The sequence below is a fragment of the Tenebrio molitor genome, chromosome 2 (genome assembly GCF_963966145.1).
Source record: "Tenebrio molitor chromosome 2, icTenMoli1.1, whole genome shotgun sequence".
Classification (NCBI taxonomy): Eukaryota; Metazoa; Arthropoda; class Insecta; order Coleoptera; family Tenebrionidae; genus Tenebrio; species Tenebrio molitor.
In genome coordinates this window covers 8,378,076-8,401,374 of record NC_091047.1, presented here as the reverse complement: position 1 = coordinate 8,401,374, position 23,299 = coordinate 8,378,076, and the positions used below count along the sequence as shown (strand labels likewise).

The 23,299-nt window shown below is 34.9% G+C and overlaps 1 protein-coding gene and 1 long non-coding RNA gene across 3 annotated transcripts in view; one reads left to right on the top strand and one right to left on the bottom strand.

The window, feature by feature from the left end:
• TfAP-2 (transcription factor AP-2) overlaps positions 1-23,299 on the bottom strand; it is a 62,832-nt gene that overhangs the window by 20,968 nt on the left and 18,565 nt on the right. Inside the window, exon 1 of one of the 2 annotated variants that reach the window (XM_069038498.1) lies at positions 1,127-1,470. The exons of the other annotated variant lie outside the window; for it this stretch is intronic. Coding sequence (XP_068894599.1) covers positions 1,127-1,342 — 216 coding nt within the window. The 5' untranslated portion in view covers positions 1,343-1,470. Of the gene's footprint in view, positions 1-1,126; positions 1,471-23,299 lie in introns of those variants that run through there. 2 annotated transcript variants of the gene reach the window in all.
• LOC138123973 (uncharacterized) lies at positions 4,795-7,838 on the top strand. Its single transcript, XR_011156963.1, has 3 exons — positions 4,795-5,007; positions 5,067-5,411; positions 5,467-7,838. It is a non-coding gene; the product is annotated as an uncharacterized lncRNA (long non-coding RNA).

Genomic DNA, 23,299 nt, shown 5'->3' with positions numbered 1-23,299 from the left:
ATCAGTTCCAAGCATATTTATACAAAATTGTTCAAAAAAATATTTGTTTTGGCTGTATACTAACTCATGCAAAAAGATGAAATATGCAAAGCAGGTAGGCGAAAACGTGTCGCCGATTAGATATACATATTTGGTGAGAGATTTAATAATAATTCTTTTATCGGATATGATTTTATAATTAATTTATTTTAGTAATCTTAAATGAACCGTCCAAGGGTACTCGAACGTGTAAACAAGATTTTTCTTAATACATACATAATTCTAGAAGTGAATGCTAAAAAATGGCGTTCTTGTGATAAAAACTGTCTGTTATAGGCAGCTATTTTGAATAAGTGGAAAAATTCCATTAACATATTGTAATTCCATATGATTGTTTCATGCGCAATAAACAAGTTGTGGCTAATTAAAATTTAAGGAAATTTAATTATTTTCGACATATTTGCGATTTTTTGCAAACGGGTAACGCAGTCAAGTCTTTGGGAAAACAATCGCCTCAGCGTTACGTCACCCACGATAAAATAACAAATTGTTTACGATGCGAGGGGTGTGTTAGAGAGTATTTTTATTTGTTTTTCGACCTTAGCTTGTGCATCTTTTGTAATCCCATAAAATTGTGTTGTGCGTAACTGTAAAAAAAAATTTGCGCAGACGCTTATTGGATGTGAGAAAGAACGACCGAAAAGTAATGAAAAAATCGTTTTGGGCAGTCCGAGGCGGATGTCTGGTGCAGAGATGGCAGCTCGGGTGGCGGTAATTCAAGATAACAGCGTCTTCTTTACCTGACTTTACGGTGTAATAACGGTGTAAAATTTTTATTTGTCTTCTTCTACCTGCTCGGTGAAAATGTACGTCGTAATCCGTCCGAAAGCACTTCTGTCCGAGGATTTTCGCGTTTCCGGCCGGAGATAATTGCAGCGGAGAAAAAAGCGGCGAGCCGGGCCAGAGCGGAGACTTCGACGGTAGATCGCGACGGGAACCCGAGCAGGTAGTCCGCCCCAGGTGAACTAGGAAACCCTCCCGCGGGGTATGCGGCGTTGCCAAGCCCATTTCACCTTAACCCGTGGAATTTCAAGGCTCCAACCTGTGCTTTTTCCGCGAACCGCCAATTACGAACCAGCATACGTACTTCGTCGTCGTCCTCGGTGCCGTTCTCGTGGTGGTCGTCCATCAGCACGAACCCCACGTCGTTGTTGTTGTTCTTGGTCAGGTCCGGGGTGCCGTCGCGCCTGTCGACGTCGATGTCGTTGATCACGATGCGGCGTCGCTTCGCGCGAGGACTCATCAGCTCGACGGTCAGTTGGTCGCTGGCCAGCGAGTCCGGCGAGTCGGCGTTGTTGTCCATCGTTTCCAAAATTACCAAAAAAATTCAACGCGCACTAAATCGGGCACATCTTGTGGCAAGAACTTGACTAGTAAGAGGGCTTCGGGCTAACTGACGTTTGCAGTTGCCGCGAGCAAGTGACCATCGCAGGTGGGGGGGAAGGGAGACAGCCTGCCCCGCGCTCCCCGCCTCCGCAGATACCTGTTCAATTCTCGGCCAACTTGTTATATAATCTATGGTTGGTATGATTGAAAATTACTCCGGGTCGGAGCATGTGGTGTTGATGCAAGGGCGGGTGTGAAATCATGATAGCCACGGATGGATCACAGATGCACAGATCGATCTGATCGAGGTTAAGACGGATCAAAGTCGCCTTTGAACCGACCAGACTAACCTCTCGGAGGCGGCCGCATAAGAGGCTGCTCTCTTTCGTCATCACGTACGAAATGACGTTCATTTGCGATTTTCCAAACGAACGAAGACGTAAAAAATCTCACCTCTTTGGTGTTATCGCTCTTGGTATCTGGTGCGCCAGAAGTCTGGAGGTTTTACGCTGCCGTAATAAAATCTGCACCACACAATTAAATCGCAATAACTTTACGACAGATGGACGTTCAAAATGGCGCCGTTAGCAAAGATAATTAATACATCAATCATTCCATTTGAAAAAAGTGAAATATGTTGAAATCGCGAATTTTATTATCTTCATCCTTCCAACTCGAGGTATTGTGAGGTCTATCGCGTGAATTACACAACACAAATATTATAAGAACTCTACATTCAGAAGTGAACATTTTTTTACGAAAACTGTCACGAATGTCTTTCTATTCTTGACTCTCTCAAAGAGCGAAGTTGTGAAGAACTGGATCAGACTGTGGAACCAAAAGCAACTAAGTCGAGCAACGAGGTTCTTAAACCCTATAGATATAAATCTAAAAATACATAAATGCTTATAATTGTCTACTTATCGCTTTTTAGAAAAGAAACTTTTCCAGAAATATGATTTTTACTTTGAAATTTGTAATATCTTTGCTCTATAATCTCATGATATCTAACTTGACTATCGAAGAACGAGGGTAACATGTTTTGATGTAGTATGTTTTGTTTGTTTGTGCAACTCTGTAGCTTCAAATACCAAACCCATTTCGAAGGAATTTGAACTGGTGGGTAGCTCATTTATCCAGGAGTGACACAGGGTATAACAACACCGCGTTATATTATCAGTAGTAGGTTTTGGACCTAAATAAAGTGAGAGTTGTAGTATCGCGCGTTCAAATGAAATCCTGGGCTGAGTAGGCGTTGGAAATTAAAACGTTTAGAACAGTGTAAAGTTTGAATTTCCCGCCGTTTGACACGAATGACATTTGTTTATGTTTAATCGGGAAATAAATTGAAGATGTTTGTTTTTAGCGAAGGGTGTCCTTAGATAGTTGCTTCGAGAATAGGAATCGTTAAGTTATTCCATTTTTAATGTAAAATATTGCAAAGAAAGAAAAAAAGAAAAAAAAGAATGATTTTTTGGTTCTAAATTTTAGGTTAGCTGTCAACATGCTCCAATATCTACGCTTTAAAAACGCACAACAATTGACGTTTTCCTACGCCTTCCCAGCCCAAATAAGGAATTTAAAGACAAAATCAATCTTTTACTATAAATTTGTTCTTGTACTTTTGAGAATGTTTGGAAAATATAAATCTTTGTTCTTGGATCTTATCATCTAATCCGAATCTCTTGGACGTTAGGTTACTTGGAAGAACTCAAGTAGCAAAATCGAAGATGGGATTGGTTTGGACTTTATTTTTTTTAAGTGATACCATAATAATTGATAGATCCCCGAAGTAAAGCGTCACTGTCAGATATTCAGAAGGAAGGTTAAAGTTGATCCTGACAAGATAAGCATATAGTAAAGAATGCTCAGGTCATGAGTTAAGGTTCCAGTTGGATTATGACAACACTTGAATAATGATAAAGTTGTCTGGTCCGTACTCCTTTTACATCACACCTCGCCTTTTCTCACTGTCTTAACTCCTCTTTGACGAGAGAATAATAACTGCTTGGTTGGTGTGAAGCGACGAAACAAGAAGTAGTCTTGCATTACTGCTTTTACATTTCTCGTTAAAATATAAAATGAGAAGTGACAACAAAAGAAGCAAAGAATTCAACCGATAAAATATTTAGCTTAACTGTAATCCTGATGATGCTAACCTCGTTACCAAAACACATCAATTCTGGCTGTAATCGTAAGGTGTGGTTTATTATTCACATTACTCGGTACTATCAATGTTAACGCTGCCATAAAAACTGTTGTGTAAAGAAGAAAAACGTAAACATAATCTGTTCAATAAACATAAAACATTCGCATGGCTTTCAAATTGCAAATGCAGATTACATATAATTGTAATAACTATACTCAACTTGTTTGCAGACTATTATCGAAGATTTATAGTACGCATAGTTGATTCATTTTAATTTGTGCTAGAATTTAAAAACCCAAGATTTCTGATCAAATTTCATGAGAGAATGAAAGTGTCGAGAGTGTAGTTTTTAATGGTGGAAAATCTGCTGCTATTTGTTCTTTAAAAGTCCCCAATTATCACATTTGATGGTATCTCAATCTGGGGTCAAGTTGAGCAACTGTAAAGTTGATGCACCTGTGTTGCAATAAATAGTCTGCTGTTAATCCTATTTATGGCAGGTGCCAAAACTTGACTTTCAAATCGTAGGCTAGTCGAACTGGTTCCCTAAATAATTCAAAAATGGTACTCCATTCATCATACACCCATTTACGATCACTCGCCCATCAAACACAACACTATAGTGTCATCGAGCGGTTCTTTCCACCAAGTGCAAATGTTGCAACTCGTGTCGTCACGTTGCTCGAATGTTGCACTTGTTTAACTGCCTCCAGTTAATTATTAAATCAGTGTAAACAGACAAATATGACACTAGTGTCGCGTATTAACGCCCCAAAACAGGTTGGGTAGCCGATAATAAATGACGAAATTGAGATTTACGACGATTCCTCTCTCAGATTGATTTAAATAAATCTGAATTTAAATTGATTCGTACGAAATAGTGGCTAGGGACGCCGAATTATGACCTGTTTGCACATTACCATTGATCATTTGTCTCGACCAATAGACACAAGGGCTCTGGCCTGATAATTTTTTCAGCAATCATGTTGAGTGTTTACTGTTGGAATTAAGTGTGTAGTTGTTGCAAGTCCTAAGATGTAGGTTTTGTCAAACTTCATTAAAAAGTAACGGGACCCGAAACCGTTGACGATTTGTACGAATAAATACAAAAATATGCGTAAACGAGTAAACGTCACTCGCTTACGAAACAAAATTGACAACAATTCCGTTAATTGTTATTTTAGACACTTTGTGTTGGCAGGAGTGACCTGCCGCGGCGAAATGCATCAGAGTGGGCGTTGCAAATTTGGCAACGTGTGGCACCTACTGATTTTTGACACTAGAGTACTAAAGTGAGGTTAATCTTCTCTTTCAGGTTTTTTATTCGTCGGTTGATGTTCGAACAAATGTTCGAGCTCTAATTATGTGGATTTAAATGTTTTGGGCTCAACTAAGCGCGACATTCCGCAGGTCCAAATTCAACAGAACAAGAAGAATTAGCGTTATTTCCGTTTTTTGATGGTAAAGAAGTGAATTGGTTGTGGACTCGACGGGTTGGTATTAAAAACAAACCAAAGCTTCATCAATTAGGCGCAGTCTTTTATTTGAGTAGCTCGGACGCAGCTGTTTTACACGGCCTAAATACTCGATGATAATTAATGACTGAAAATGGAATGACATTTCTGATTTTTATCAGTTTTTCCACGTAGCTGTACCATGTGGAGAAGATTAATCGGTCGGAGTTTCACAAAATCCTAATAATCATTGCTGAATTAGTATTGGAGACTTTCCGCAAAAAATCCAACCCAACAAAGTCATTTATCATTTCGATATTAAAGCGTTACGTAACGTGCTCAACTCTATTTTGTTTTACCTTCGATTACGCCTGATGGGCGAAGCATTTCTTCGCCTCTTACGCCAACAAGACAATGGAGCGCTGAAGAAGTCCTCATTCTTGGTAATTTCATTTGACGTATTATGATTTCTTCCTTTTACTGTTAGAGCCGTTTCAGCTGTTTTGATTTTTCAGTTGTCTTCGCCGTCGCATGAGTAATGGCCAAGCCTGAGTGCCAAGGTCGCAAAGACAGTAAATTGTCCGTAATATGATTTTGATTGCAGTAATTACAGCTAAGCTCGAAATGATTAATTAAGCTCGCGATAAAAACAGTGGCCGGTCCTTCCAGGATCAAAATTGATACGTACGAAATTACGTATCGCTCGCGTGTTACATTTTTTCCATCTCGTATTTCTCTTGCATCAATTTATTCGCAATCGTCCTGATATTTCGCATAAATCTGCAGCCATCTCGGCCGGCATTATCGTAAATTAGCAGAAGAAGGAAGTGGATGTTGGCAACCCATATATAACGTGCGGGAACGTTTGTATTTGGCACGCAAGGAAAAATTAAATCATCATTTAAATAAACAAGAGACTTCACAGTGTGAAGAAGTTGTAAATTTATTTTCATTGCAATTAGAGAAAAGGTGCGCCCAATCGAACAGGCACGAACGGAGAAGGCCGTACAGTAAAATAGAGATGAAATATTAATCAATATCGTGTTGTAGGAACTGGCTAAAGAGAGACTATACAGGAAATTTTACAACTTATGCACAAGTAAAATAAATACGTGACAAGATCGTCGGAGAAAAGTGGGCCGACTCGTGACCGCGGCGCGCAAATCGCTTGACAGTCCCGCGTGTGACGTCACGACGCCGATTGCACCCACCGCCCTCTGCACCATTGTCCAGAGACCAGCGCCCACCCGACTAATCCCTTGGCGGCCGAATCGCACCACCTTTCTGTCAACTGCATTGTTTTGCACCTGCAAGTTTTAAGTTGGCTCGAGGCAACCTTGAAATACCTTTCCCTGGATCATAAATCTGTCTCTTTCTGGTCCCTCGAAAGCCGATTAGCCTCTTCCTTATCTGTAATTAGTGGCTAACGGTGTCGAATTAAATTTTCTCGGAAGAAACATTCGGCATGTAAATTTCTCAAATTGCCCTTATTTATGAGTAATTGTGACGTACGACGGATTTGTTTATCGGAGGCGGCGCAATTTTCGCGCCAAAATGTGCCTCAGAAGGGGCATCGCGGAACAGATCCAGATGGATTTTTTAATGGCACCGCTCCCACCGTGCCGTCACGTGATCTTTTTGCTCACACAAAACATGTTACGGAGTTTTATAAAAAGCTTGTTAACTATAATAGAATTGTTGTCAAACTCTCTGGGGAGTAAATGTTAGCTAAGATTTCTTTTCTTGTCGTGAAACGGACATGAAAAATGACCGCGTCATACACAAATCATATTGCAGGTGTATCTTATAAATAAGTTTTCGGATCATTAGCGGTGTTGTAATAAAACATTTTATATCTCATTAGGGTAATTATGGGTAATTGTGATATTCGAGGTGGCGGCCCTTGGGTAACACTGCGATAGAAAGCTCCAGTTGGGGTCATTTTTTTCTCGTTTAAATCTTTCTGCAGGTCGATTATAATAATAAAAATCGCTCGTGGAAACCTATAATGATTGTTTTAAAATCGAATCATGATATGCTAGCAACAGAATGATATTCCATCGTTTCAAAATATTCCATTTCAAGGATCATTAAATAAAGTGCACGAGCAGGTATTAATGCGCAATGATCTATCTCAGTTATAACTAAATTTTATCGTGTTATTATGTTTAATTAATATCAGATGCATCAAGTCACAACAAGGAATTTCATTTTTTCTTGTAATCATTAATTTCTTGTGGTGCTTGCTGCACAATAACAATAAATTATCCCGACTTTATATCGCTTTTCCACTAAGGAAATCCATAAAACTCAGATTTTCACAAAAATGCGCCAAGAATTTAGAGAGGGATTCATAAAAACTATTATTATTTCATTAAGTATTGCCTTGTAATAGGCGAGTTGACTTTCGAAACTTCTGATCTACATTTGTCAATATTTGCATTCCAAACTGCAACACATGAGCGGCTTATTAATGAAAATGGTTTACTTTCAGTTATCTCAATTTTTTTTTAAAGTTTCGTTGTGATAAAATTTCTAGAATTACTTTAGTTTAAAACGAATGCACTGGACAATACGAAGGGGGTAAAAATCTGTCAACCTTGCTTTGAAGACTAGAATTATAAAACTATTCACAAAATCAACAGAGCAGCATTTTGAATTTTTGTAAGCTACTGTGGCACAGCTGAACTTGAATTTTGCTAGCACCGCTCGCTGTGGATAACGGATCAACAGCCGATCATCTGCAAGGGATTTTACCTTTCCTACCTGCTCTGCACCCTAAAATCTGTAGTTCCAAAAATGACCCTGGTGCTAAAATATTTTTCAAGTAAATTTACAACGCAACACTAGGTATAATATAGGCATGCAAAAGACAATCGCTGTCTCCTCGTTGATAATTTGATTTTTGTAGTTTTATAGCGCGAGTCTTCGGAGTCAAATTAAGATACTATAGGTGACAATGTGATTATTTTTATGGAAAAAGAATTATGGCGTGGTTTTTTGAAACGACAAACAAGAAGGTCTGCTATACACAGTATTTATGCAGCTAACCTACATACGCGAATTTTTAACTGAAAAATGATAAATATCTTGAAATGTTACCACTGTCGACATGTCAGTTAACATAATGAATAAGTGCAAGCAGCAGAAATAATAAAGAAATATATTAAACTTTTAAAAAATCTAATCTAAAGTCTGTCTCAATTCTAAATTTCCACCAACATTGTTGGTTAGAAATACAACCGGTAACACTGTTTGGTGAAAAATGCGTCAGATTGTATTTGTGAGGTTATCATTCTCTGTGTCGTTTTTACTAAGTTTTTACAACTCAAGATTTTAGAATAAAAATAAAGGAACAGAACGGTGCCAGTAAATTACGTTGTTTTCGAATCATGTTTATAAAATAATTGTATTGCCAACTTTGGTTATAACAATCCCCAATTAGAAATATTTTTATTTTGCCAACATAATTCAACAAGTGGTGAAAATTTAGAATTGAGACAGACTATAGATTAGATCTCTTAGTGTCAGGGTGGAAAAGATATAATGTCTGAACACTAATGAAATTTTTTTAAAATGATGATTTACTATTTTACAGTAAATTTTCCTTAACTGGCAATACAAAAAAAAAATCCTACTAATCTATTTTTATATTTTATTTATAACAGTTTATGATCGTTTAGCGTTATTAAAGATTGCTAAAGTATAATACGAAAATAATAACATACTTTGGGATTTAAAAAGCAGACAAGATTAATTTTGGATTTTGCACCGTTACTGCACACTTTTTTTTACTATGACAAACCTTCGTGTCATCCATGTGGGCAAGAAAAATTCGCTTTCATTTTAATTTGCAACTAACGATCAAAATTCTCCTTTGTGTCATGTCAAACAAAGCCATTGGAAATTAAGCAAAATTATGTTCACACATTCGTACACCTGTTTCTAAATGTTGTTATTGACAGTTTTGTGATTGAAATAAAACACCTCTTACACTCTTCATATTAATCACGCTTCTAAATCGACACGTTTCGCCCACCAAGTTGGCATCATTAGAATGATGATTAAATCTGTTGATCACCATTTAAATTCAGACATCACTAATAACCCACATAAATTACGTATAATTATATGACTTCTATAAATTTATGTGCACCGTCGTCGGAAACAATTTTAACCATTAACGTGAAGTAATTTGACATGGTTAAATTTTCGCGACATTAACTGATTCTTAACTAATCGGATCAGTTACATCAAGGGAATTCGAAACATTTTTTGGTAATTAATCAAGTGTCTGCATAATTAGTTGCTGTGTGTTTTAATTCCTTCTCGTCACCTATGCTGACGATTTTCCCATGGACGCATTCCCAAATTGGGGATACAAATGACACAGATAAATATTTTAATGAAATCACAGCTCTTAAGTTATTTTGGAATTCGACTGAATATATGCATTTAGTTTTAATTCGGTTCGTCATTTTGCACAACAAGAGATTTTTGTGCATTTTTTTCCGAAAGCGTCTTTCCGGTAATGTCGACAACTTAATATCCGATTGCGATGTTTTAAGCTGAAAATGGCTCGAAGCTTTTGCAATTATCTAGAAAGTACACTGGCGAATTTCTAATCGCAAAACTCATTCGCACAAGTCGACATTACCATTAAACAAACTGCAGATTACAGACATTCCACCGACAAAATGTCTACCTATATTTCATACGAGTTGTTCACATACATTTCAGAAAATACGAATATGCAGCTCTTGTTTCTCAATAGTAGATTTTTGTTACCTTTAAACATGTTGGTAAAAAAGTAATTTATTTTTAAAAATTAGCCATTTATGTAACCAGTTAGGAAATGCTTCATTTCGTGTAAGAAGTAAAATCACACGAGTTACACAAAATGGCATTTCCTAACAGGTGGTATGTATATCAGACATACCACGTCATATCGAAGAGCTCGCAGAAAGTACCTACAAAGGGTCTATAAAAGAAGAGTCCTGTGGAATTCGAATGTATTTGATTTTTTCCATTCTGTAGCATATCGTGGTACCAAATAGAAAAACAGAGGTTATGTAAGTTCATTAATGACAGATTTTTAATAAAAGCTGTTGTAAGATGAAAATTATTTAGAATATAGAAAAACCGAAGAAAATCAAAGCAATTAAGACGTCGAACTTACAACTGGCGCTAAGATTTAATAGTTTGACATTTGACTGTTGACATCTCATTTGATAGCTTTAACGGCTCGACATAATTCAACGCAATGACATTATAGAGCCACACAATTCCACAGGACTCTTGATATACGTTCTTTTATAGACACTTTGTACAATATCATCAGTATTTCCGGAAAGTAACAAGCAAAATATGATTCTTTTTCATCACTAGTGTTGAAATAAATTTGATTTATCGAGTGCGTAAAGTAATAAAATTTATGAAACAATGAATTTCATGATTTGTGTTGAAAATCAAGTGGTTACGTTTAGTTTGCTAGTTAGTTTGAAGTTTTGTTTGCGCTCGTGTTCCAAACTCGTTCTAAAAAGTATGATTTTACACATATGTCAAATAAATAATGATTTCATCACCAGTTGCGAAAAATGTCTCATTTCCTACCGATTGCGAAAAAAGTGTCGTTTTGAAACTTCAGCCCATTTTGAAAAATGACACATTAGGTGTCAAATCTAGAAAAATATTTGATAAATCAAATTTACATTTGGAAAATTTTCAACAAGTTAATTAAATGCAAAGCCGCAGTAGTAAAGTACTAGCTTGTTACGTGTCTGCATGTTGCGGAGAAAAGCTGCATCATTTCCTGCATTATGTCTAACATGCTACGAGTTGATGGGCCGAGTGACTTTTTAATGTTCCAAATGTAGTCTCGCCGACAGTTATAAAACTTATATTCCTTATCAATCACAACTAAAAACAAAATCGTAACAAAAAAGCTATCTGCCAATCTACCTCACTGCTTTAGCAACCGCTTTACGAAAAAATTCTAAATATTTTCTGAAGATTTGTTTGTTGATTTTTGATTTGTCTCAATTTAAAATATCAATTATGCAAAGCAATGTATCTCACAATCTAATCGAACACGAAATAACTACAACTGTGGTATCCTCAGGCACTCGTCCATGTATCTTAAGTATCTGCAATTTGCTTGAAATGAAATTATTGTGTACACTCGATTTAGCAAATATGCCATAGATGTTTGTTTTCGTTAGGTGTAATTGCCAGCAATGGTAGTAACGGTAGCAAATCACTCAAGATTTGTGCCATTTCAATTATCACCGCATATTTTGAATGACTTTCACACATCAACGGTTTTCATTTCCCCTTTTTCCTTTTCCCGACACGTTTAGACTCCCATCTACGTCTTGCATAGGATAACATTTTTTTCATTTAAAGTTGCCAATGTATACTTTTACATTTTTCAATTTTATCAACTACAACCTGAGATCGAACCAAATTGCATTTTAATAAAAAAAAATAATTTGTATTTTTTTGAAAACAGATTAACAAAAGTGTATTTATTGCAGAGTGGAAGTTTCCACTTGTTAAGCTGTTATTTTGAAAGATTATTGTGCCAATTTCGGCAGACATAATTAGTGTGAATAATGACGTGATTTGAATTTTTGAAATTTATGTCCAAACTGTTACACTAATATTTACTGGCATTTCCGCTCGTCAAATCGTTGTTATCATTATCTTCATTCTAGATAGTTGACGTGTTCCAAATTTGACCAAATTAACGATTAGGAAAGATAATTGGTCATTAGACGTTTTCTCAGTTCAATAACAATTGCGAAAAAGTCGATTAACGAGTGGGAGACAAAAAATTGGAAATTTATTAGAAAATAACGATTTTTCCGTGAAAAATTTAATTAATCCAAATACCAACCGATTTACGTTCGAGTTTATTGCGTCGTTGTTAATTAATTATATTGTCAAGAGCTGCAAGCTTAATATATTTTTTACATAACCTAACCGATAGCACGTTTAATTATGCCAAATTTAATTAATAAAAGTTGTCGAGGAATTTAAGTGCGGATTAAATCACATCGGGGTTAGGTATTTTCGTTAATTAAATTTGATTTATCTGCTGCATTTGGTAAATTATATAAATTTTTACAGTGTGTTGCGGTGATGTTTTGATTTCACGCCTGACTGACGCATCTGGCGCAAAAATTGCGCAGAAAACATCAACCTAGACTGTTACGGTATCGTTTGTCAAATCGTTTTTCTCCAACTCCCATTGTGCTCGTTGTCATGAGAAAACTTGCGAGGAATTTGAAAAATCCGCGGATTGGAAATCTATTAAGTCGGAGCTTCCTCCGACAATTTCGAACGTCAAATGTTAACACCTGTTTAAACCTGCTGAAATACGAGCGTCTTGGGATAATAAAATTCATGCCTTGTCCAGGTCGACCGAATTAACTGCGTTTAAATTGAAGCAAGTGTATTAATGCGGTTTGGGTTTGAAGGCGACTTCGAATTATGCAAAGTGCGCCATAAAGTATCCGGTGAAGAATATCGAAATGTCTGTACACATGGCCGCAATGAAATATGAAACGAAGAGTGAAAGAGAAATGACCAACAACAAAAACGTGAAAGCCATCTGCGTGTTTTATGTCGATTTTAATTGATTTAGGGTATTGGAGTTGTGCTTTTTTATTGCCATATTTTATTTGAAAATTAATTTTTTCACCAAAATATAAATTGAGTTTTTTATCATTCCGTTCGTGTTTGGAAACGTGATTCTGTAGTCACAACAAATAATTAGAAAAAGAAGCTTACAAGGACAACGATCTGAAGAATAACGTACTGATTCAGTTTTGGCGAACGAGACATTCGAGCTTTAGAGCAATTTTGGCAGTCTTTAAAACAGGATTTTTTTATTTATTTCACCTCTCAGGTACCTCTAAATTAATCATGAAAGTAATATAAATTGTCGTGCTCACAGATATATTGCTGGAAAAAATACAAATAAAATGAAATTTATGGATTTGGGTTTAAGTCGAATTTTCTGTTCTAGAGAACTTTCTAGATTCGTATTTTTCCGTGTCCAATGCGATTCTTTTTCCATTAAGGAATTTTAAATATTTTTCGTGTGCATCAACAATTTAATGTTACATTTCAGGCATTCAGAAAATAACTGAAAAATTAAGGAGAAGGTAACGAACGAATTTTTTTCATTTTTAAATTCCTCGAATATTATTGCGTAGGATTATCAGTTCCAGTGAGGCTTAGTTTAAAGTGAAATAATAAAATATTGTTAAAGTGTCAAATGCTAACAATAATAAAAATTCATTTTCATATTTATTTCATTTATCTGTCACCCATACCTACTAGAATTCCACTCTTCCTTTTCTATCGAAACATTTTTATTTTTTTAAGTAAGTACAAGTATTTTTTAAAGAAGTTTAAATTAAAATATGTACCTATGTAACTACACTTTTGATAATTGAATAAAAATATATTGTCCACAAATAAATCAATATGTAGTAATTAATATGTCATTTGTTAAAACTGATGTATTATTTGTTATTACAAATAAACCTATTGAATTTTGTCGATTAATTATTAATAAAGAAAATTAGAAAAAGTATAGGTTCGAGAAAAGATCACTGTGGAACCCCTATTTGTAGAGAAAGCAAAGCAGAATTTCTGTGATCGACAGAAACATATATTGTAACGTATGTTGACATAAAATATTATTAGATTAATATTTTAGCAACAATGTTTCAATCTTGCTAAAAGTGAATTGTCAAATTTTGCTTAATTTTTTTAATGAATTATAAGATTCAAAAAAGAGATAAATAGACCCTGGCGAGGGTCCACAAAAAATTCTATGGGCAGGAATGCAATATCGTGCGTTCAAATGAAAACCTGACCTGAGTAGGCGTTGAAAAAATTAAACCATTTGGAACAGTGTAAAGTTTGAAGTTCCCGCCGTTTGACACGAATGACATTTGTTTATGATTAATCTGGAAATAATTGAACATGTTTGTTTTTAGTAAAGTGTGCCCTTAGATAATAATTGCTTCGAGAATAGGAATCCTTAATTATTCTATTTTTAATGTATTTTTTTGTTTATCAGTTTTAGCTTAGATGTCAACATATTCTAATTACAACTGACAATTTACACTTTAAAAAAGCAAAACAATTGACAGTTTCCAACGCCTCCCCAGCCCAGAATTTCATTTGAACGTCCGATATTATAGAAGTATCGGGTGTTCATTTAAATTTCCGGTCAAAGTTGGCGTTGAAGAGTCGATTGTGATCAACGCTTCAACGCCTGATAGTTCAAAAAATAATCAAAAAGTCGTTATTGTCCAAAAAACCTTCTGTTACTTGCTCTTTATGACAACTGTCCAAGTTGCTGTTTTCAACAATATTTTTCAAATTAAAAATTTGCTTATTGGTATTGATTAAATATCAATTTATATCAGGTCATTTATATTTGTAATTGTAAAAAAGAATTTGTTTTTATGAAGTAATTGTCAAAAATACAAACATTTAAATTTTCGATAGAACAAGACGTATGAAGTAACGTTCTATATTATTAACTGCTTTTAAAAAATATATTTGCTACGATTCAGACATAGAAAACCACTTTTTTTGTTCCCTTTTTTCTACCTGAAAAGTAAAAAGTATCTTCCACAAAATAAGATAAATAATTTTACATTTGTCGTCAGCATTAGTAACTTAATATCCCTACAAGCATATTGCATGTTCGTAAGATATCTTGAAGCTTCAATTATCTAGAAAGTGTTCACTTCATTAGCAAATTTCTAATTGCAAAAACTTATTCGTTCAAATATACATCAACAAACTACAACACATTACTCGCATTCCAACAAAATGACCACAATTTATGGCACTCGTCCTTCTAGACCAGAGGTTTTTGAATGATGTAAAGATTCCCATTGGAATGAATTTTTTCTTGCCCTCAGATGAAACAAACCGGACAACATCCATCGAGCCAGAACGATAATTAAAAATGTGGATCACGTGCGTTGGAAACTTCAGCCATTTTTTATTACAGCTGCTAATTAAAGTCAAACTTGATTTCCAGGTACACTAACACAGATTTTCGTCCCGTAACGAAATTGGCGTGGCAATGACCAAAACCTTAATCGTGTAATCATCACCCCTTCGTCGAACGGGCCCCCAGGACCTCGACTAATTGGGCAGTTTCCTTTAACCCCCCAGCGCTCCGCGTGAGGGTTCAACGCACGTCAATAAGCCCGAACTGTCGGAGGTGTTCCGAAAAAACGCCGGACAATGGAAGAGAGGGAAGTGTGTCGAAAAAGGCAAAGCCAAAGAGGCAGCAAAGGAGCGGCCGACTTAATAACGCCGCCAACAGCACCGGTCCATTCGCAACGTGGAGCAGCGACGTGTGAGTTATAAACAAGACGTCAATTAAACGTCTAACTGTAAACCCGTCTTGAGTACGGCCGATGTGACATCTCGTGTGGGTGCGCCTTTACGACATTTTCGGTTTTTCTTCGGGTGTTGCGTCTCGAAAAGCGACCGATTTCGTCCACGTGACCGTCTCCGTTCCAGATACCGCCGTTTTCACATGGCGGTCGGAATGCGTCCATACACCGACAGGTTGGGTCCAGTACTGTTAAACCAGGCGCAAAAACTCAACGGAGATGTGGGTCATCCGAAGACACCTCCGCGGGCCGCGCGCTGATTTGGCCGGTTGTTGACCGTGCGATCACCCTGCATAACTTATAAACTATAGTTGTTTGATCAAAACCGACCGCGCCTTGATATTCGATTTCTTCTTCCTCTTCTTGTCGCCGGTTCTGGACACATACGCGCTCCGACAACTGGAAAAAAAAGAAGAGCGCGGACAGATGAGAGCGTTTCGCCGGTCAGAGGCCCCGCGGACACGTCCACCGCACAATTATACACAGATTAGACATAGTTTCAGACGAAATTGCCCTCTAGAAACATTCCGATGGAAATTGTTTCGCACTTTCCTAGAACCGGGCAAAAAACGCAACTTGACCACACAATGCAAGCGTTTAAAGGCGCTGGCCAGCTCTGATGAACGCCATGGGGGTCGGAAGCCACCTGACGTGTGCTTCACTCTTGTCCCCTTGGACATTTGGACGTTTTCTCAAATTTGTTAAATACTTTTTTTTTAATAAAAACATTTACAAATTCAAAATTAAAGAATTTTGCCAACTGACATGTACTTCACTTCTGCCCCCTTCGATAACACAAATTTGCGAATTAATCTAATTTCTCAAATCTGTTATAGTATATAACGGTATTAGGCCGATATGGGTTATATAACAGACATGGTTGAGGTATTGTAAAATCGAGGCGGAGCCGAGATTTTATAATCAGCCGAGTCTGTTATATCCATATCGGCCGTATGTTGTTTTATAGTTTTCTTTATACCAATAATACTTAACATTTAACGATGATTTATTTGTAAGACTGACATTTCTCTTTACTTCAAAAATTAAATTTAGTTGTCATCTATGCCGTAACCGTAGCAACGGTAGCAAAAATAACGGCCTCGGTCTGATAATTTTGAATAACGGCCTAGTCTGTTATAGGTATCATATCAATCAAGCATTGAGTACTGACAAATCCTAATAACAGTATGGTATAAAGAAAATAGTTATTTTTATATTAAGTGCGCGAAGAGAGTGTTTTTTGTGCATGAAAAGGTCTTTTACGCCGAGACGAAGGTCGAGGCAGTATAAGCCTTTGAATGCACAAAAACATCTTCGCGCACGAAATATAAACAATATTTTTTCTATAATTGATATTAAAAATTCAAATTTTTGAAGGAACTCTGAAGTTTCAATGCAGTGACCATGTTGCTAGGTAACAATAAAAAACAGTGCGTGAAATGAAAAACAGAAATAGTCGTATGCGTGAAATTGCATTTCACACACTGTTTTGTATGGTTTCGATCTTACTAACAATGCAAAAAAAAAATACACGTCAGAAAATGACCCACTTCAGGCACAGATAACTATGCGTGAATTTCAATTTTTTCAATCAATTATAGAAAAATACTTTTTTTTATGAAAACATTTAGAAGAAAATTCGCGATTAAAACTTTTTTCCACTTGACGTGATGTGCTTCACTCCTGCCCCCTTGAATAAATAGTAGTTTTGTCACTACTAGTAATAAAGTCTAGCGTTATCGGTTGTCATAGAACACTGAGAAGTTTCGTTTTTCTACGTTGGCTCAGTGACAGGTAAATAATTTTTCATTATTAACCAGTAGTGAATAATGGAACAACCGTCACCTAGCAACGAAAGATTGTCGTCTACTTCATTGGTTAACGTAGACGATTTTCATACCAACTGTCAAGAAATGACAACTCGGACCCGTCGCATCCGACAAAATAATTTGGTTAATAATTATTATCAGAAAGGGTTTTAACGTATCTAGCAGTGACCAAAATAGTATATAAACCACGGTGGAGAAGTCCCTTATAGCCTTCGCGCCTTACAACCCTCGGTGCGCCTCGGGCTCTAATCTTGGCGCTCTGGCTATAATCATGAACTTCTCCACCTTGGTATATAATATACTATTATTTAACGAGTTCGTGTGTAAATTGGGCTTTTTTTGGCATGAGTGGGTCAGTTTAAAACGCCAGTGAAACGAGCGTTTTAAAGCACCACGAGTGCCAAAAAAGACCCAATTTACCCAAGAACGAGTTGAATACAACGTTTTTTTGTTCGACGACCCCGTAAAGGCTCCAAGTCGCTTAAAATCTTTAAAATTAGCTTGACGTTTCATTTTGACACGTTGTGACATTTATCAAAATCCTCTCACACAGGAGAAATTTCTCAAATTCTGACAGTGTCGAACAAAAAACACATTTTTGCTAATTAATGTAATTCTTTTTTCCTAACTCAAAACATTTACAAATTAAACAATCTAATTGGTCAAATTTGTTAAATTAGTTTTTTTTAAATCGAAACATTACAAATTCAAAATTAAAACATTTTGCCACCTGACGTCTGTTTGTTAAATTATTTTTTCTTAATCAAAGCACTTAGAAAAAAAATCACAAATAAAGAATTTTGCTTTGGATTACTGCGACTTGGCAAAATTCACAAAAGGAAATAATTTGTAAAACAAACAAAATTGTGCCGGTTCGTCATTATCTTGGTTACAGGCAATTAATTAAACTTATCTTTTTCTTACTTTTTTCGAGGAATATATTAAAATATAAAAGGCAAGGAGTATCCTTTAAACGTTACACTCATTTATATGTAAATATACACTGTGATTGCCCTAATTTATTTAAATAATTAATTTTATTGCATCGTTTAAGGTCTTTTCCTTCTATTAACCTCATACAGCAACTAAAAAAAAGTGATTATAGAATTCAGGCTTTATAACTATAGTCAGTTGAATCGCTTAAGGGAGTTTCACATTCTAAAGTTCGATTTTATTACAGTTAATCAAAACATACACATCTGAATGAAATATTTGTATTTAATTAGGTGTATTTGCGTAGATAATATGCTAAATTTTAAACAAAAACAAATGGCCAATTTTGTGTATAGAAATTTTTAGTTGTTGGAAAACAATAATTATAAAAACATTCTCATTCTCATTCAGGTTGGAATAATATCATCATGAATATAACCTAAAAATGTAGGATTTGCGGAACTGAAGGGGAAACCATTGAACACATCATTTCTTCTTGCAACGTTTTGGCTCAAAGCGAATATAAAAAACGTCATGATATATTCGCAAAAATTATCCACATGAATTTAGCAGTTAAATTCAATTTATTAAAGGATACACAACCACATTACATTTATAAACCAGAAAGTTGTTTAGAAAATGACAATTACAAATTATATTTTGATCGGACAGTTTTAACCGACATTCATATTCAGCATAACAGACCAGACATTATTATTTTAAATAAACAACAAAAGCAAGCATATCTTTTAGATATAGCTGTTCCAAATTCACACAATATAACACAGACATATAATACAAAAATTAATAAATATTTAGAACTCTCCGTTGCTATGAGAAATCTTTGGTGTTTAGAAAAAATTTCGATTTTACCATTTATAATGTCAGCAACAGGAATAGTACCGCAATCTCTTTTTAAAAATTTAAAAATTTTGGACTTAGACAACAAATTGGTGATTGAAATTCAAAAAGGTATATTATTATACTCATGTCATATCATGAGGAAATTCCTTAACATTGACACAGAACATAAAACACAAAAAAGTCAAAATGTGGAGGCGAGACGCCGGTAATTATGTTGATAAGCACTGCACTATTACTTGATAGTATTATCCGTAATAGTGTATGTACTCCGGCAAAGTTGCCGTGCCGCCGGGTGGAGGTGGGATATGAAATAACCTAAGAAAATGTAATAGGTACATAAATGATAAATTGATATGTAACATTAATATGTACACATTTTTATTTTTCAATACAAATGTAGTTTAAATTGGTTAAACTTCATCTTATGTCATCTTACTAGATGTGAAGTAAATTTTGAAGATGATCAAATATCAAAATACTGAAAAATAAAAACTAATTATACTCTAATTAGTCTAGAGGTTTGTTTAGATTACATGGTTATTAATTGGAACATTTTTATTTAATTTTTAGAATTTTTCTCTATAAAGAAGTGTTAAGCATAACTTTGATTTTTATTTAAATTTGGTATGAATTCCAAAAGTAATAAGAAGGTATATCTGACAAGTCTTAAATAAATCGAAAGTAATGGACAAAAGAAAGTAGATATGTTCCTGTGCTTTTGGTAACTTTTGAGTAAATTTTAAAATGATTCAAATATGTTGCAAATCAAAACGTTCCATTTTTCTTTGAGAACTGAATCCAAATTTAAATGTTAAATGTGTTTAAATTCTAATAAATGAAAAAAAATCTAAATGGGGTTAAAACAGCCGAATTTTTCATACTAAATATGTACTCTTCTATTAAAAAAAAGCGTACATGTAAATGGGGATAAAATTAATTAATCGTTTCCAAGAAAACGTATTATGGTATTACTGACATTTTGTCTGTATGTCAAATGTGTGAAAATTGCTTTTTATAAATTTTTAAATTGTTAGATTGTTGAGAGTTGCCTTTTTCTATAAATTTACGAATAAAAGTTTGAGTTGTGTTTGTATTCAGTAATTGGTAATACTTGCCTAATAAATAAGGCAAAACATTTACACACATTAAAATCTCTGAAAAATACATCGATAAAATCCAGCTATTAGCATGGGTTTTGTTACAGGTTTCTAAGTAACAACAATTAAAGGATAGGTTTACAATATGACAATCTAGCCAAAATTGTGCTCACTACTTGTACGCTTTTTTTTTTTTAATAGAAGTGTACCTACTAAATATTACAAGATAAAGATTAAAACAAATTAAAAATTGCATTAAATATACTTAGGTAAATATTGCCATTTTTACATAAATAATAATAATAATTAAAATAAACATAGCTAATTTTACATAAAAAAATTATTGGATTTATTATTACGATAGAACTTTTTTACTGCTTCTTGGTATCTACTGATCTGTAAAATAGGACTGGTAGATTATCTTCTTGTATGTACTCTCCGCTTTACTTATGGTTGACAGCTCTGATCTAAATTTGACCGCCTCAGTAACAAGTAAGAGTTATTGCAATTATGCAGGGTGTAACAAAAAAAAGTGCATTTATTTTAACTGGTAATAGTACATACTCATCAATAACAACAATGTCTCTAAATAAAGTTTCTTCAAATTTGTCCCCCATTTATTTTGACGTTCCGTTCATGTTGAATGAAATTTTATAAATCTCAAACTTTTTTAAACAGGAATCGTAGAAACTGAATGTTTTTATTCCCTTCGTATTGCACTTTTCATTCATTGTTTTTTACCAATCAGTATGTTTTGCAGAAATGTTTTTTCCCGAAATTGCGCTTCATGAATAAAAAGGTTTCACTTTCGTTTGTTTTTTGTTACCTCCTTGTTCTGTTTCTTCGTTAAACGTAGTTAAATCAAAATTGTTCCATAGGCGAGTAAGCTAATATTAAGTAAATTCAGATTAATTTTTAAAACCCTTCAGAATGTTTTCGAAAAAAAAAAAAATTTGAAAAGTTGTTGCGTAGTACTCGCAGATGAGTCCTATTACCAGTTTACCCTGTATTTAGATAATTGTGATATCATGCTTGCAATTTTATTTTATTGATGTGTTTTCGTTTTTTTACAATCAATTTTGAAATTTTTATTTATTTTTGTTTGTTGATTTTATCTTTTCTACATATTTCTGAAAAGTTAAAGTCAAAATTACTTAATATGGTTCTTGTAATTTTCATCAAACAGAAATGTTCCACCAAATTTCATTTTATAAAATTTTACAATAGGGAGAGCCTAACATATCGAGTAGGATTGTATTTATTTTTTTTTTCTTTAAAGTATACATTACGGTTTAAAACCTTATAAATTTTGACAATTACATAAAAAGATACCACAAAGAAAATAAATATAACTAAAAAATGCTGGTGTTTGAAATGTAAGTTATGAAAAATATTACACAAAGTTGATTTAAAAACCACTTCTTGAAGCTGGAAACCAAACTCTCTACTGGATTAAACTCCTGTTTCATATTACTCTTAACACTAATTAACCCTAAATGCTATATTTACTAGAACGGAAACACAATACAATTTCACTTTTACGCAATCCCTTTTTTGTTCGATTGATAAATGTGTGGTCTCTAGTGTTAACTCTTCTGTTTGTCTCGTAGTTACAATATTTTGCAGCGTAAAACAAAAATAACAAAATGTTAAACAATATCGTGTGAGCGAAAAAACAATTCAATTTGATTTATAGTATCAAATTGTATAATAAGTGTGACAAGCTGACAACATATTTGAATGTCCGCTACTTGCTCCTGTACACTGTTAGAGAAATAAAAGTTAACCTAATTTTTAAACTGTCAGTTTAGTGTCAGAAACCAGTAGGTGTTAGGTACGTGTTGCGCAGTTTGCAACACCTACTCTAATTTCTTCTTTTTATCATTACGGTATTAGTTTTATGGTAAAATTTTTTAATGAACGTTCCTGCTGCTGCAATAAATCTGTCATTTTTAGCGGAAAAGGTCAAGATCACAAGCTTTTTTCCCGCCGACTGTTTATTGGTTATCAATCAAAGCCTTACTAGAGGTATAATATTCATAATTATCTTCTTATTCGTAATTATCTATTCGAGGCTCTTTGTCTGTTTGCCTTTTCGAGCGGGACGAGGCCATTACGTGTAATTTCTGATTGAACCATGTTCCCAAAGATAAGAGGTGCAAAAAATGTTCGACTCCTCTTAAAAATCGAATCGCGGCGGATTAAAAATTTGAGTCAAACTCGAAATTGACAAGATGATAAACATCTCACAGGTGCACATAGTTGAGTTATCAGATGTCTAAATATGGAATCCGATTGTAAATGTCTGAAAAGTATTTAAAAAAAATGAAACGAGTTATGTTGTCGCGTGCGTTAGCGCTGTAGATGCAGAAAATGGCAAAAGCGAGCTGTATATGAATTCCTCCCAGATTTACGACAGTCCCTGTGTGAACATGCACGTAATCGTACAGTTAGTAAATTAGCATTTTAATAACAGAAATTTGTAATTGGGCCTCGCTCGATACGCCCAAAGGACGAAGTAATAGTTTTAAATGGAGGAGAGCCGGCGGATCTTGTGAAAAAACCGTCATTCGTTATCGCCGACGTAAAAAAAATCTGGCACAGGTCTGAAAAGTGAAGCATTTTAGGAAATTGGAATATCCATAAGGTTGGGGCGCGATAAGGCCCTGAATAGAGAGATGCATAAGAGGAGCTATCATCAGACACTATCGAGCGCCTTTTTCTGTGCCGCAGAGTTATCATCCGACATTTTATCCGGTGCTTCCCAGAAACACATCTAATTATTTCGATAATAAGTATTACGTTTTAGAAACGCTGTCAAAGTTAATTAAGGCTCTTTGCAGCGCGAACTCTACACGCGAATTTACATCTAGCCAACGCACGGAAGGAGTTTCGGCTAAAGTCGCCTCTATTTTTAACGACTCTGAGACGGGAATTGCGTATTTTCAGAGGCTAATTACTACCTGCATGTTTGTGCACGGTCGAACTGGACATCGAATATTTTAATTAATTATACAGGATGTCCCAATGACGCGAAGTGGCACACTGACTATAGCCGTTGAAAAAAAACCTGATGGTATAATGTCTGCTCTTCTTTGATTGGCGTAATTAACAGTCACACTGTTTTGTTTTTGCTACATTCTTGCAATATTTTTTGTCCAGTTTGACA